This window comes from Drosophila virilis, chromosome 4, assembly GCF_030788295.1.
Source record: "Drosophila virilis strain 15010-1051.87 chromosome 4, Dvir_AGI_RSII-ME, whole genome shotgun sequence".
NCBI lineage: Eukaryota > Metazoa > Arthropoda > Insecta > Diptera > Drosophilidae > Drosophila > Drosophila virilis.
The window spans coordinates 26,953,852-26,971,400 of record NC_091546.1 but is presented as its reverse complement, the minus strand read 5'-3'; the positions used below and the strand labels follow the sequence as shown (position 1 = coordinate 26,971,400).

The following is a 17,549-nucleotide window of genomic DNA, read 5'->3' as shown; positions in this document are numbered from 1 at the left end:
CCGCAGAAGATGAGCCAACCTATTAATTTCCTTAAATAGAAAAAGTAGTGCTTTAAATTTCATTGAAAGTATCTTAAAATTGTGTAACTTTCTTTGTTTTCATTACTATTAAGAGTTGAATTGAATCCACTCATTTGCCAAATAGGTTTCGAGTATACGAACTAGAGGCAACAACAGGCCTTATTCGATGCCCATCTAAAAGCTGCCCCAAAGCTGCAAACGTCCTTTCAATGTCGGTGCTGGTGCATCAATCAGTGTTGTAAAAGACTCCATTGTGCGTTAACAAGTGGCACGTTGCCGGTTTGATCCAAAGGGCTGGACAGGTCAGGCCACGGCATATCTATATATATATCTTTTGCGCCTCATGGCCTTTCTCCCTCGGTCTCCCTCGCTCTCTCTCTCTTTCTCTCTGGCTTTCTCTTTCGCTACTGTCAGCTGCTGCGGCAAGTTGTACGTTGATGTTGCCATTCGGCGGAGTATGCCAATGACAACGTGTACGGGCCTGCTAGACAATGGATTGAGGCGCTGCAGCAGGCAGCCAGGCAGGCAGACAAGCAGGCACATACAAGTCATCTGGCCATGTTCAGGAAGTCAGCTAGGCGTTCCCGGCGACCCACAAGTATCAGAGTCTCTGTCATAATGTCAGCCCAGCGACAAGTTGTTCATATGCACTCGAGGCATTCCCTATACGAATATATTTTTTCGTTTTTAAACAGCCTTTGCTCTCCTGATGATAATACCCAGGAGGGGTGCGAGGATGAGGCTCGAGTGTTACTTTTGGGCTTGTTGAGCCACAAAAGTGCACTTGTCTTTTGAAATCCAACAACTGATAGCAGACGCTGCATACAAAGCAGGCAAAACAGTTACATAGACAACTACAACAAGGAAACAAAAAGAAAAACAAAAAAACTAAATGTTGAAATGTTTCAATTTCAATACGAATTCTGTTTACTCTGGGAAACATCTTGATTTATTTGTAGCTAGAGCTGGCACATATTCGACACGCTTTTGATTTAAAAAAACAAACCGATAACATTTTAAATAATTTTTCATTTTTCGATAGACCCATAAAACATCGATTGTGCCTACGTTTTTATCGATAACAATATAACAAATATATGTTCAAATAATCGATTTTGAATATGGCTTCTTCTTTAGCCAGAATTTAAAAGTAGTGAATTTATCGACTGTGCCTACTATCGATATAGCGATATCGATATCGATATACCACGCAGTGCTACACTGAATGTATTTATGTGTTTTATCTTCATTATGTTAATGTGTTCATAAAAACCTGTCGATAGTTATCGATAGTCGCTTTTTCACATATTTCCCAAGTTTCATTCCATAGTCCAGAATGCCCATTGTGAGCGCATTGAAAAGCCAGAGATTGTTTTGCTGTCGAGCATAAAAGAAGTAGAGAATAGAAAATGGAAAAGCGCGATAGGCAGCAAAGTTAACAACAGCTTTGTCCTGGGACAATTTCCCGGCAGTCGCATAGAGCGAGCTCTTTAAAGGCCGTGCTTAAAAGTTTTCATTATTTGCGCCCATTTATCATCATTTGGCAATTGAATTGATAATTTTTGCTGCGCAACGCGCTCATTAGTTGCTTTTCCCAGATGTAAACAAATTTTCTATACATTTTGCGGCATTATTTTCCAGAGCTGTGCTAATGCGTATAAAGTTGTGGCATATAAATAGAGGCAAAAGTTTCCTGGGCTGCAAACTATAGGAAACTGCGCAAAAATTCACATATATAAAGGGATTTTAGGATACCCTAGGCTTTGTTTACAAGCAATTTAAGCTGAGAGCAATTTAGTATGAATTTATAATATAATATAAATATTATTTCTTGCTCAAAATTCAGCTCAGACGGCAACAAATTCTAATCAGACGTCAATAATGAATAAAATTGCCATAATTCGCAGATAATAACATATGTATGTACAGCTCAGGCACGTATAGAATTTTATTATTTAATAATTTAGTGATTAGCTCAACAGCTTATGGAAATGCTGGTACATACATAATATAAAGAAAAGCTCCGAAATGTATACCCTATGAGATACCCTGTTCTCTGAGTCTTCTTCCTGAGCATAATACGACTATGTATTGACGAACGTTCATGACTCAATTGGCTGATTTCGAATATATTTATATACTCAAAGTAACCCAACCTCCGCACATGGACACACAAAAAAACAATATACCCTTTATGCTTGTGCAATGGGTACAGTACTAATTTATATTTTTCTATTCTGTTCTCAGGATGATTAAGCTGCAGATCTGGTAGCATAATGCATTTCTAATTGAAATTAAATCAATGAAAGAATCTATTGATATGCCGAGGGAATCATTATATGTAGAGGATCAAAAAATCCCTATGCACATTATCTACACAGATGTTGCAGGAATGATTACCAATAGAGAATGAGTACCAATAACTTTCTTAAATATATACCCAAGTAGCTGTTACAAATGCTTTAAACTGACACAAAGTTAATTTATGTGGCAAAGTGATCCAATTAGTTGATGTACTCCTTAGAGTGGCATACTTTGCCGTATTGCCCTGGATGTTGGCTCTATATTCGTATACAAAAAACATACCCGGGGACTTGTCGCAGATGGTTCCATACTGGCGCCCCATGTGGTGCTCACAGCTGCCCACGTTGTTTGCGACTGCCGAACTCCGGATTGGTTGGCGAATGGGTTATGCAGAGGCTGCAGGAGCCCTAGACTCATATGGACACCCATGTAAATGAGACGATTTGCCAGGAGCACTTTGATAGGGGCAATGGCAAATAGCCCCCAACATTTACCCACCAGATAATTCCCATCAGTGTGCCCCAGGATCGTGAACTCCTACAACTGCATCACTGTTTTTCCGCAGGCTGGGCCAGACTAGCTCTGAGAGCACGTTAATCCGCCGAATCACGGCGAGTGCCAGGAGAGGTTGCTTTGAACCCGCCGGCACACAGGATAATGATGACTAATCTTCGATCTTCTGTTCCTTTAAGGACTTGCCTAGTCATAGCTATATAAAAGGATACACTTCAATGACTCAAACTTATAGAAGCTCAAAGAGATATTTTATATTATTCTTTCTTTCTTTAATTATATTTTTAAAATATATGTATGTCATTTATGCAATCAACTTTTTGTTATTTAATAATTTATATTTTCTATGGAATTCCCTAAAGGCAAAGCAAAATCATCTAAATAATAACCGAAATTTGTAGCTGTTTTTATTTATATTTGTTTTTAATAATGACAAAAGCTTAACTGTTAAAATTTTATTTGAAAAAAAAAAAGAAGGTATTTCAGCCGTTCAGTCCTACTGCCCTCTTTTATAGTACAATAAACACAAGCACAGATCGAAGAAAGTGGATTGCAATTAACATTTTGATAGTATATACATATGTACATGCATATACGCATGCCGTATCAACTCTTAGCTCTCTAAGCTCTATGCATTGGACACATACACACACACATACATATACACCTTACACCTGCCGGCATTGTAGCAGCTTGCTCTTAGCTCTCTTCGCGATCGCATCTTCGATTTTGTGTGATGCATTAACCATAATTTTTTTCAGCTTTGTTTATGTTAGTCAACAACAAGAAAGAAAGCGAAATACTTGGAGCCGTATACTAGCAAGTAGAAAATATTTGTTATTAATCACACAAATAAATAAACAAATGTATAGGCGATTGCTATACACTATTTGCTTGAATTCGCGTCAATCAAATGTCAATTAAAAGGAGTGCAACTTTATACTTGCTATTTAAGTGCGGCGACAGAAGCAAAGCACTTGCAATATGGCACGAAGAGCTGGGCTGAGCTTTGGCTTGCCCAGCCTAGTTGTGCTCTTCCCACTTTTGTTTATGCTCTTTGCCTTCACACTCTCTCAATGGACGCTCAGTCCATTGCAGGCTTCGTCTCTGTATGCCTTGCCTACACTCAAACAACGCACTTCAGCGAGCGGCAGTCCGCCTTCAGCTGAATTCGCGAACGCATGTGCCGCTAGCTTTAAGGCGTTATCGCTAGTTGCGAACTCGAACACAAGAGAGCGAGAGCGAGAGCGAGAGTTAAAAACAGAAATGTGGAGAGTGTGGTGCTTAATATTTATTTTGTTTTTGCAAACGCACCAAAATGCGGGTACACGTACATACATACAAACACAAATACATATATATTGCTTCTTATTTACAACTATATACATATATGTATGTGAATTTGTTATCGTTTTAGCAGCTCAGGAGTCACCCTGTGGCCCTGAGCGCAGATGCATTTTTCGATCGTACTGCGTCAAGGAAACCGTTAGTATATACGCCAGGGCCGAAATAGACTTTCGCGCGAGCGAAACTTGTCCACATAATCTTCAAGTATGCTGCAAGCTGGAAAATATTGTAAGTAAAAGCTTAAGTATTTTTGTTGTTCCTATTTGTAAGTGAAACCAATCACAGCAAGTGCCAGTCCCAGCGCCCAATCCCAAATTTGAATGCGGCGTGCGCAACATCGAGGGTAAGCCAGTACCAATTGTCAAGAGCAGGGAAGAGGAAACGGATTTTCCCGAATTTCCCTGGGTGGTGGCCATATTTTTAAATGCCAGCACAGAGCAAAAGTTTATTGGAGGCGGTTCGATTCTGGCACCGAATGTGGTCCTCACCGCCGCCCACATCGTCTACACGCGCCGCACCCAGGATCTGGTGGCACGCGCAGGCGAATGGGACATTCACTCCGAGATCGAGCCGCTCAGGCATAAGAACTGCTTGGTTCTGGAAACGATTTGCCACGAGCAGTTCCACACTGGCACAGCCATATACGACATTGCGCTGTTGATCTTGCGAACACCTCTGGAGCTGACACATCACATAATGCCCGTGTGCCTGCCGCGTTCGCTTGAGTTTCTGAACTTCGAACGCTGCTTCGTGGCGGGCTGGGGCAAGCCCAGCTTTGAGCAGGTTGCAAGTATGCGCAATGTGCTGCGAAAAGTGGATCTGCCCATTGTGAACCGTACCGAGTGCCAGCAGAGGCTGCGCTCAACGCGTCTGGGCAGATACTTTGAGCTGCACGAGAGCTTCATTTGCGCCGGCGGGGAGCGGGGCCTGGATGCGTGCACCGGAGATGGCGGCTCGCCGCTCTTCTGTCCGCTGCTCGATCACCCGAATCAATACTTCCAGCTGGGCATTGTGGCCTGGGGCTTGGGCTGTCACACGGAAGATGTGCCTGGCGTCTATGCGAATGTGTTTCAATTGCAGAAATGGTTGCGCAAAAACCTCAAGGATCTTGACGTGAATCCTAACTACTTTACGCCCACCTTTACAACTGAATACTTCGATAGGCAAATGCATTCGAAAAACTTAACTAAGCTGTAAATTTGACATGCAGTTCAAAATTGGACTTATCATCCTATAATTCCATCTGAAGTAGAATTTTCATAAATCACAAACTAAATATTATTGATAATTCTTTAAAACTAAAGTCAAGCTATTCGTTTCTGATTTTTACAGTATGAATATTTTTCATTAACACTCCCAATATTAAATATATAAATGTCAAGACAATTCTATTATAATTCTAATTTGTTAACTTAACATTTGCTGTATTATATTTAGTTCCACAAGAATAATTTATTTATTTTTTTTAAGTAATTTTTCTTGATTTATTTTAAGAAAGGAGGTAAACTATTAACTTTTTATTTATTGCAATCTTCTATATACATTTTCATCACAATTTCAAAAATTAGCTCTGATATTTGTTCTCACAACCCCAAACATTCAACTGACAATTGCCCATACAAAGTCCTTATCACAGGCTCGTCATGCATATATATAACATATATGCATATGTAAAATTGTATTTAAATTTTATTTACGTAAAATTTAAAAATATTGTATTGTATTTATTACAAGAATTGCGTCAAGCACTTTCGATAAGCATCGGGCAAAAGGAGCAACAAAAACGAAAAGAAAAGAGAAAAAAAAAAGGAAAAATAGGGCGAAACAAAAACAAATTGACTACAAAATTTTTGACAGGCAATTTGCCTAGACATTCCTCCCCCTCCGGGAAAGCGCCCCAACCCCGTGTATTGCTCTGGTAACATTTCAAATGAGCAATTTTCACATATTTAGATGGCAATATTCACATGAAGTAGACCGAGGGGGGGTCTACAGGGGGACTGACAGCGGGGCAGAGGCAATCGCAACTGTAGCTACATTATGTCATAAAAATAAATAGTTGGACACACACACACACACACTTACACTCGGGCCCAGGCAGTTAGAGTCGAGACATAGTCATGGCAACGCCCTGAGAGCCGCCCAACCCCGGCCCACCCTCCTCGCCACGTCCCTGGCCCACATTGCGACACAAAACGGAAATGAAATGAATGCGCACGTATGTATTTCCTTTCAACAAACACAAGAGCAGACCAGCCCAAAGAGAAAATAGAGAGAGCGAGAGAGAGAGAGAGAGACAGCAGCACCCGAAAATTCATCCACTCGCCCGCTCCTCCCCGCACCAGCCCTCCTTCTAGTCACTGCCCACAGAATGCGTACTTTTGCATACGGTGCGTATGTGGAATATTATAAGAGCTGTATATGGTTTTTGTGCCATTTTTTTGAGAGTAATATAACTCGGCTCGGCAAGAGTGTTTTTAGCAAGTGGGTAGATGTGAATTTGTGAGAAATACCTTTTAAATTTATCTAGAAAGCCAGTGAGCATGCAAGACTAGCAGATACCCTGTTATTTTTCTATGCAGAGCATCTGCATTTGCGTTATAATTTGTAATTATCGTCCGAATCTTCTGAAATCCTCAGAATTACCTTTTAAATTTATCTAGAAAGCCAGTGAGCATGCAAGACTAGCAGATACCCTGCTATTTTTCTATGCAGAGTATCTGCATTTGAGTTATATTTTGTAATTATCGTCCGATTGTTGTGCATCTGTGAGAAATTTCAACAAAATTTATTAAGACAGCCAGAGAGCATGAAAGACTATCGGATACTCCGTTATTTTTCCATGCAGAGTATCTGCATTTGAGTTATATTTTGTAATTATCGTCCGATTCTTCTGAAATCCTTAGAATTACCTTTCAAATTTATATAGAAAGCCAGTGAGCATGCAAGACTAGCAGATACCCTGCTATTTTTATATGCAGAGTATCTGCATTTGGCTTATATTTTGTAATTATCGTCCGATTGTTGTGCATCTGTGAGAAATTTCAACAAAATTTATTAAGACAGCCAGAGAGCATGAAAGACTATCGGATACTCCGTTATTTTTCCATGCAGAGTATCTGCATTTGAGTTATATTTTGTAATTATCGTCCGATTCTTCTGAAATCCTCAGAATTACCTTTCAAATTTATATAGAAAGCCAGGGACCATACCAGACTAGCAGATACTCTGCTTCTTTATTGTGTGCGATCCGCATTTGGTGTTGGTGGTCGAGTGTTTTGGGTAACCCTTAATGGAGAATTTTCAATTAGAGCCTCTTACATGTTTGCTTATAAATGTTTATGCATTTTTTATTAAATTATTAATAAAGAGTTGTCCTGAATAGAATTATAAATAAATGCTGAAACGAATAGCACATAACGACCAGGGAGACAAGGGGCGGTAACAATTTAAAAGATTTATTTATAAAACCGAATTAGATACAATCTGTCAATCAATTAAGAAATTAATTAGTTAGGAGCTTGAACTGTTTTGTCTGTAACGATATCGGCAATGACGAGCGCTTCGAACAAAAGCGAGCTCTTATTGCCAATAAACTGTATGCAGAAAAGTATGTATAAAAGTTGGGTCAGGGTATGAGCTGCATATTTTCTATGAAATGAAACTTTTGCAGCTCACAACAAATTCATTCTTATTCCAATATTATTTTTGTTCTCTTTTGTAATCCTTTTTTTATGTGATGTGGTAATAATAAAAAGAGGAATTCGAGGAATGCTGCAGTTAGCCCCATGAAAAAAAGTTTTCCATAAAAAAGCTCACAACCATATATTTTTATATATTCGTATTCTCATAAAATTAGAGAAAATACTTGCCAGGCAGACAGAAATTAATAGACATTCCCTGGCGAAAACTGGCAAGTTTTCAGCGCATCATCAAATCGCAGACAGCAAAAAAAAAAAAAAAAATCAAAAAAATAAGGGAAATAAAAAATAAAAATCATAAAACAAACTTTAGATATTTGCAGACCAATTAAAAGTGCAACAAAGTTAAGCAACAAAATAAAACAAGCTGAACGAAAAAAAAAATAACTACAGTTTGATTAAAACAGGAAAAACAGTTGCCAAAGAAAACTTTATGGCAAGTGGAAATGCCCGGGAAAAGGGGAAAATAATACCGTTAGCTGCAACATTAAACGGCAACGCGCGACCGTCAACTGCAACTTAGACAATTAATAATGGTCAGAAAAAAATTAATGGAAATGTTTGCCACGCCGTTAAGTATAGATATTTATATATATACTTTATATATATATATATAAGTATATAAATGGACAGGTCATGTCAAAGTTTCAGAGCAGTCACGCCCACAGACAGTGTGTTTTTTCTCTTAATCCATGACAAACAATGCAGCCGCTGCGAGCTTAGAGACAGAGAGGGATGGGGAGAGTGAGATAGTGTGAGAGAGGGGCAGAGAGGGGCAGAGAGAAGAGCAGCAGCTGAAGCTGAAGCTGGAGCAGGAACTGCAGCAGCCTTGTCAGCAGCATAACTGGATAACTGTCGAATGAATTGATATTGTTTACTTTTAATTAAAAACAATTTGCTTCGCTGGCTTTCTTGGCCAAAGCGACTGAACAACTCGCCAGCCACCGAATACCCATTGATGATGATGTTGCCTGCCTCCAGCCAGTCCATGATGATGATAATGATGCTGATGCGGATGCTGATGCGGATGCTGATGTTGATGTTTGGTGCCGATGATGACGAGTCGCAACTGTAGCGCCAGCTCTCAGCTCGACTCACAGTTGCCCAAGTGTGTGCTCTAGGGCTATTCTCTAGACAGACCTCCCACTGAAAACCTCTTATTGGACACAAAAAATAACCCATCACTGCACTTTGTCCTCTGCTGTGTCCTCGCTACTGTCTCCAGTCCTAAGCTTTGTGTTTGCTGCTGCTCTTGTCGCCTCTCTGCTGATGCAGTTCATCGATGTGAAGTCGTTGTTTTGGGTAATGAAAATCAAACTGTCCATGAACTAGCCGAGCTAACATTATACAGCAGGTTATGCTCCTGGTTGTTGTTGTTGTATTGCCTGCTGCTCGCATTACGTGCAAGTTGTTGGGGTTTGTTCAGGCCAAATAATAAATTAAATAAATCTTAAATCTTATCTGGGAATAAGTTGAGCGCAAGCTTAAGTCAAATTCTATTAAGTTGCTGAGGGCTGTTTTTTTTTTTTATTTATTTCTAAATGTGTCTCCTAGCTGACCGAATGAACTTCCAATCGTAATCTCACTTGCGTCTGTTTCGATCGATAGTTTTTAAGCATATATCGCTTCAACTGCAAGCACTATCGCTAATAATATCGATAGTTGTTTACCTCTGTCTGCTGTCTGCTGAAACAATTATCAATTTATAAGTCCTGTTCAATTTTGATTAAATCGTATCAATGCTTTAGTTGTTCAATAACAGAGCCCAGCATGAAGCGCACACACACACGCATACAAAGAATTTAAGCCGCTTAAAGTAATACGCCAGACTCGGCACACAAAGGAAAATCAGTTGGCAGCGACAGGATCTCGGGGTAAAGGACATTCAAGTTGAACGAAAAGGGAAGAAACTAACTGGCATTAGCGACTCTTTAAGTCCGTCTGGCCATAACTTTCGATAAGTTATTTGGGAAAAGCCATGAAAAAAAAAACAAAAGGCAATAAAAAACTAGTTTGTCTAAAGGCGTGTGTGGTCAACTATGAGATACCCTGCAGCCAGCACATATCTACTATTTTTGTTCGTATAAAGTTGCCAGGCACTAGATACTAGCCATGACTCCCTCTATCACGTGTAGCGGGGCATAAAATAAGAGTTTATTGTTGCTTATTAAAGTCTGCTCCCCTAGGGAAACGAACAGCCCGGCTGGCTCAATAGTTACAGGGTGTAGAAAGAAATATCTCTGCGAAATGTTTACAGTGTGCACAAGCAGTACTTACCGAAGACTTAAGATCCTGCACCTGGAGAGCGGTTTATGTTTGTCGTGTGCAGCCAAATCCGCTTTGGCCAATTATTATTGGCTGCCGCAATTAAATTGCCGGCTTTGTGTCCATTCTGGACCAATCGCCGAGGCGATGTGAAGTCAACTCGAGTCGAGACACCATGCCAGATATGCGCTCATTTAATTAATTTCGCAATGAATGCCAAACTTCCACGCGCCTTATCTTGGCCAAAAGCTAAAACTTAAAAGGACTCCTGCAAGTTAAAGGGCGATGCGGGCTGGGGGGCCTACCTTGAGCCTAAAAACTTTGCCGTACAAAGTTAAGGTGCATAAATTTGAGAGCACGCCTTTTTCTCACAACTAAACACCCGAATGGATGACACTGTAAAGTTCTGTGTGTTAGGGCAATTTAAAGGCTTTAGCGGGCTGGGTCCGTGTGGACTTTAATTAAATATCCCGTAAATGCGCCAAAAATATGTGCGACAAGTAAGGCGAAGCTAGATAATAATAAAAATAATCGAATTTAAATTTCTACAAGTCTTTGCAAAGTTTAAGCAAACCTTTAAATATGGGCAGATGGGAATCACATTTATTTTTAATTAATTTAAGTATAAGTATTAAAAAAGAATTGCAAGTTTATCACGCAATTAAATATGCAAATTTAAATTATATATTATTTCGCGCAAAAAGTATACAAAGAAGGAATTGGAAATTATAGAACTTTGGAAATCATGAGACTATATTTTTTTTATATAAGTATTATATGTATGCATGGGATGCGATACATTCATCTTTCAAAGCCTCTCGAACTTTACAAAATCCACAAACCGAACTATATTTTATTAAATAAACCTTCGCGTAAAGAAATTCCTTGCCAGAGTAAACTGCAAACTCAACAAATCCAATTCATGCATTTTGCATTTGATTTGGGTTTTTGGCAGCGGGCTGATTCATTTTGATTGATTGGCAGCGATTTGAAGGGAGTGCATCGAATAGTTATAGTTATACGACTTTATAATGAAGTGCGGCCGATGGGTAAACTCTGCATGCAATTTGCAGCAAATCAAACACACGCACACACACGCACACACACGCACACACACACACCCTGGCAAGAGAGTGTGTAAATAGTTTGCACAGATTTTGGCAACAAAATAAATTGGAATAATTATGCTGGAAACGGTTGAGTCGAGCAGTTGCCACACTTGCCACATGCTGCCCTGCGGCACGGCAGCGACTATCGAGAACAGCACAAATAAATACAATGTAATTATTGAGGTATACAATGAACTGTTCCACACACGCACACACACGCACACACACGCTCACACACGCACTCACTCGCACGCACAGCATATTGAAAATCTATTTGCAATGCCGTGAATCACAAAATACGCGACCTATGCAAATATCAAACGGTTCCAGCTTCAAGCTACAATCCACAACGAAAACTATAATCACATTGCGGGTATATTGACTATATGCCGCAGTTTGTAACACAGACAAACTATAACATATAGCTTTTAAAGACTGTATTATTATTATATTATATATAGCTGATAAGTGTTCATGTGTCGTATTTCACTCTTGAATATTGTACTCTCTTCTTAATAGCACAGCAAAAATATCCTCTTCAAAAGTGACCTCAATTATTCCCAAAATTATGATCTCAGCGAAGAGTACGTCGCATAATTGGTAACAAGACCAGGTTACACACCAAGACCAGGTTAACAGCTTGGAAGAAAATCAAAGCCTTGTCTGTTTACAAAAGGAAGTCAGATGGAATGAGCGCCCTCTTAATTATGCGGTAAGTGACTTTAAAACTGTAAAAAAGGCAGTGAGTGTCTAACTGTAACTGTTTTTATTTGGGTTTCTTGCGAATTTTAACACGCGGTATCTATTTTGTAGCAGAATATATATAATCTGTAATAGAAATAAATAGAAAAATATCCGCCAAACGTACTTTCATAGCTCTAAGACTGCAGTTATATCCGTCCCAGTGGGTGTAGTCCACAGGTATTGAAATGTATCTCAAGTTAAATATTGTTAAAAACTCAAATGCTATTCAGTCGAGTAGCAAATTAGACACAGGTCTCATTATTATTCGTAGACAATAATGTTATCCAGCATGTTAATGTTAATGCTAATGCTAAAATGTTATGTTATGTTATGTTATGTTATGTTATGTTAAATGGCAATGTTACATGGAACTAAGTGATGTTGCATTTCAATAACAACATAATCAAATTGTGTTCTTTCTAAATGAACCTTATGGGCAATTGCTTACCTGACTTCAAAGCAGATTTACATTTGGATTTAGTTCCCATCAGCCTATTAAATATTCCAAATGATTTAATTGCAGAAAAACTGCAAGTGAAAGCAACATGAAATTCATTTTCTTCCATGTTATTATGTAATTAATTTGACTTCAAAGGGTATTTGGTATTCGAGTTTTTTATTACAGCACCCCAGGCCAGCTCATGCACACCAATTAGTGTTTGTGTAAATATTTAAGCAGTTTATTAAACAAAATCGTTGCATACTTTTGTGTACAACTTTGCTGTAGCTGTTGCTGTAGCTGACCAATTTGCAATGCGAAATTTGCATATTGACAACGCTGGGAAAAGCCTATTTGGAAATTAACCAAATATGTTGCAGATTTTCGCCGAATTGCGTTAATTTATTTGTTTAACGCATTTGCGACGACGTCAAACTGAATGCTGGCATATTGTTTACCGCGCCGTTTGCCCCGCCTTTCCTGCGCCGTTCGCCTGCCGCGTTTCCGTATCGTTCCGTTTTGTTGCGCACCTGAAACTATGCAAATTATGTTGCCGCCTTTCAGGCGTGCCGTAAATATTATTATTACCGTTTTTTCACGCTTTTCCTTTATGTTTTGCGTTCGTTTTGTTTTTCATGTGCGCAGCAGCTGAAAGCTGTCAGCCGCATGACAAAATTTATTGCCAAAAATTGTAATTAGAAAATCGCAAAATTTTCCACTGCAGCAGCGCGGTAAAAAGTAAACATGCAAAATGGATATGTGTGTGTGTGTGTGAGTGTGTGTGTGCTTACATGCGTATTCAGCTGTTGGCCAAATTATGAAATTGTTTGTTGATTTTTGGCCAAAAAGTCACATCATGTCAGCCGCGCTGTCAGCCTAGCACCAATCTATTTTAAATATATGCACAATATTCGAATTATGCTTCTGCTTTTTTGCCGTGTTGAATTGTTAATGCCAAGCGACACATGAAATTCTCAATTAAATGAAACAAATTATTTGTTAAAAAATAAATATGACGACAAATTAGCTGTCAGCCGGAATTTAAATCATTTTATTTAAAATTTCTGATATGGAAAATCTGATCCTTAATATGAGCTCATTCGTGATATCAATTGAAAACGCCGGCAGCTATTTTTCAATGCAATGTAATATTATTTATGTATTTATTCCTATATATAATATAGGATAATAACTGCTTAAACTGGTTGCTAATGCGCCCTGCAAACATATGTTTTTTATAGATACTAAAAATATAAAAGGCTGACCAATTAATCACATAATACCTATAATTGTCCAGGCTGAAGCAGCTGTAGTAACATTATATATTTTAATACCCTAGCAGAGTGTATTATAATGTTGCCAGATATCGCCAGGTCTATCTAAACATTTGTCCGTCCGTCTGTTTCTATGCGAACAAGTCTCTCAGTTTTCAAGCTATATTCTTGAAACTTTGCGTACATACAGCGGAACAGGCCAGCTGGGAACATTGTATCATACAAATGGTAACCATTTTTATACCCTGAACCCATTAAAAATGGGTATACATACCCTATTGTATTTGTGCAAAATCCAAATGAATGAAACAGGTAGAAGGAAGCATCTCCGACCCCATAAAGTATATATATTCTTGATCAGCATCAATAGCCGAGTCGATCTAGCCATATCTGTCTGTCCGCATGTATGCACGCAAGGGACTCAGCACCTATAAGAGCTAGAGACCTGAAATTTTAGATATAGGTACTCCTAGTGCCTGCGCAGATCGAGTTTGTCCGATAATCGATAGCTTAGTCCGTTTCCAAGCAAGAGCTAGAGACACCATGCTTGATATATAGCTTCTAAAATAGAATATATATATATGCATTTGATGTTGGAAGAACAGGGTTCAGGGTAACCCCTAGTCGGGAGCTCCCGACTAGAACCTCTTACTTGTTTATATTAGTTAACATGACCAGACTCAGGATTTATTAGCTCCAATATGATCGTCATATACAATATCTTACCTTAAGGCAAGCTTTTCAGTATTCAAAGATAATTTCATCGAACTCAGCATATACGAGCTTCACTATTTTCACTTATCTGCCAAGGGCAAATGTCTAGGGTATTTAATCTTCGGCATTCCGAAGATATCCGCAATTTCTCGTGTATATATTTCTGTTCACTATTTACCAATATTATTTCGATTTTTCTTAAACAAATTTGATCAATATTTTGCAGGATTATATTTATATATTAATTATATTCTAATACTCAAAACGAGCCAAGGCTGAAACCAAAACCCTGTGTGTAAAAATGCAGCAAACTTTGCTTAAGGGCGAGCCTTGGTGCGTGGTTCCATGAACCGAACCACCGCCATCTCTTGTGCAGGCTCAATTAGTTTTGTACATTATCGATATTTACTAGAGATGAGAGTCTGACCGATTATTCGACAGTTGCCGCTCGCATGCAAATCCAACCCGTTCTGGGTCCAAAAAGAGTTGTTTGCATTTGCTAAACACAATTAAATTAAAGCTTTTGATTGGGCCAATTTATGCACTCACCATTTTGTGTTTTCGTTTTGACATAAATATAACTAATTTGTTTAACGAGCTAAATCACGTTTTACGGCTAATTAGAAAACTTAATTAGTTGAACGTTTGCGGCTGTCAGCATTTAATAAATAAATATCCGCAGACCAAAAATGTTAAAGCGGATTTAATGCCCAAAACTAAGAGATTTAAACAAAAACTCAACTTAAATAAATATACAAAATAAATACAAAATTGTTTAATAAATGCGTAAAAATGCTTAGCAAAACATTTTTGCAAATGCGCCGAATTAATTAAAATGTTGCTTTTGCGACTTTGTGAAATGCGAATTTCGCATCAAATATACAAAATTCATGCCTTTTATTTTTATTTTCCCTCCCTCTCTATTCAAATATATTAGAGGAATAATAAAAAGGCGCTTAAACTCATTTTTGACTATCAAAATAACAAATGTTACAGATTTACATATTCCCTAAAATATTTGTTGTTGCATATTTCACGCAAAACAATTGAACAATTTGGGCAAACAATTTTTAAATTAAATTAACTTTGAGCTTTGACCCAAGAGAAGCGAGACAAAGCTTTAAGTGAAATCGGACAGAAAGTACAAGGGCTACTCTTAAGTTCTTCACGCATTCAAACAAGTCTGTGTGGATACTACAATTGCTTTAAGAAATCCCTCAGGCTTACTAGATTGCATATTACTGCTCCATATTGCCTTAATAGTTGCACTAAGCAGCAAAAATAGCGACACGTTTTAGATTTAAAAAATTTGTGGAATTTATATACAACTAATTTCCACGGCCTTAAGCACATGTGCATGTACGTGGAGAGCTCTTACAACAAAAGTAAAATGCCGTACAAAAACAACAACAACAACAACATCAAGGGGAGCAAAGAAAATGCCTGCAACTTTTCATGCACAGAGGCAGGCGTGGAACACAAACAGAAAACCAAGTAACAACAACAACAACAACAACAACAACGAGGAGATGGCACAAAACTTCAACTGACAACAAGACAACAAGGACAAGGCTAACAACAGACAGCAGCAGCAGCAGCCTGCAAAGCGGGTGGGGGGGGGGGGGGGGGGGGGCTGGAGCGGGCCTCAAGGAGCCAACTGCGGACAGGAAGAGCAGCAATCGTTGGGGGCAACTGCTGCCATGTTAGGAGCACGCAGCGAGACGGTTACAGCATGGCAAACAAGATGAGAATGACTTGCAAGAGGGCGGGCGGGCTATAGAGGAGCATGTAGGGTGCAGGGAGGGCGGTGGTGCTGGTAGAAACCGGGTCTAGTCGCACTGGTAAACTTCTGCAACTAATCCTGACTGATGTTGCGACAATATATAGAAAAGCACAACATATGCTACAGCCGTTTCGCAGCTACGCTTTGCTGCCTGCTGCCCCTCTCTCTCTCTCTCTCTGTCTCTCTCTCTCTCTTTCTCTCTCGTGCTCTCTCATTTTCTCCTGCAGCCTTTATCTGTCGTCTCATCTACTGCCACATTGGCCGCTGTTTGCCATTTGTGCCAAAGATTTATGCGTTAGCGCAAAAGTTGCATTTCAAATAGGTTTCCACTAGAAAAAAAAAGGAGAAAGAGCGACAAAAAAAAGCAACTAAAAGAAAAATTCAAGGAGAACAAATTCTGTTTAATATATGAAAATAATACGAATTATATTGAAATATATGTAACATATAATTTTATTATAATAATTATTTTTTTATATTATACTTATTCTGTTTCATTTATTTTATTAGTATATAATTATTTATATTTTCTTTAGATTGCTTGTAATTATTGTAATTATAATTATTGTTATTGTTTATTAGTTTATTATTAATATTATTAATAATATCAATTATAAGTTATATTTTTATTGTTTTAACTATTATAACATTGTTTAAAGATCGTGCTATTTGATTATGTTACTTTGAATATAGTTAAATGCAATGTTTTAAACAAAGATATTCAAATTCAATTGAAATACCAAATTTGTTTTTTCCATTTTGTTTTTCTAAGCTGACCTCATGATCTCAGGATGCAGCATGCCTGCCATATTGAACCCTGGCAATTAATATTTTCTGGGCAAGACTCAAGACTTCAGTCACTTCTCTGCCTAAGCCCCGTCTATCCCATGGCCTCTGCCAATATTCTTAAACAATTCTTTACTTTTATTTTCAATAGTTATCTTAAAGATAATCAAAACATATTCAAACGCTTGCTTTTATTCCTATATATTCCTTTGCATAAATGCTACATATATCTATATGTAAAGGCATCGAAAATTCTTAAGAATATTGGGTACAAAATTAGTTATTTACCTGAATATCCGCCCGTTAATAGTTTTTTCTTCTTCATATTAGCTTGTTAATGCCAAGTGAAAATTCTGTCGCGCCAAACGTGTGAAATGCTTGTTGCTTGAAACAGCTAGTGCCACGCCCACCTGCTGCGCCCATTTGGCAGTGCATGGCGGGGTGCCTCTGTGGCGCATACGTAATAAGTGCGTGCGTGCGGGTGTGCGGCAAGGCATTTGGCAGTTGCCACAAAATTCAATCAATATAATTGCAACACTTTAGCTAAGA

The 17,549-nt window shown here is 38.5% G+C and overlaps 1 protein-coding gene across 4 annotated transcripts in view; it reads left to right on the top strand.

Annotated features, from left to right (window-relative positions):
• Positions 1-5,602, top strand: part of LOC6634303 (phenoloxidase-activating factor 2) — a 73,320-nt gene extending 67,718 nt beyond the window's left edge. The window contains exons 1-3 of one of the 4 annotated variants that reach the window (XM_070208876.1): positions 4,007-4,168; positions 4,256-4,413; positions 4,471-5,602. In XM_070208876.1, coding sequence (XP_070064977.1) covers positions 4,105-4,168; positions 4,256-4,413; positions 4,471-5,382 — 1,134 coding nt within the window. In that variant the 5' untranslated portion in view covers positions 4,007-4,104 and the 3' untranslated portion in view covers positions 5,383-5,602. Of the gene's footprint in view, positions 1-4,006; positions 4,169-4,255; positions 4,414-4,470 lie in introns of those variants that run through there. The other 3 variants (XM_032437511.2, XM_032437512.2, XM_002057518.4) reach the window with 3 other exon arrangements.
• The last annotated feature ends 11,947 nt before the right edge of the window (positions 5,603-17,549 follow it).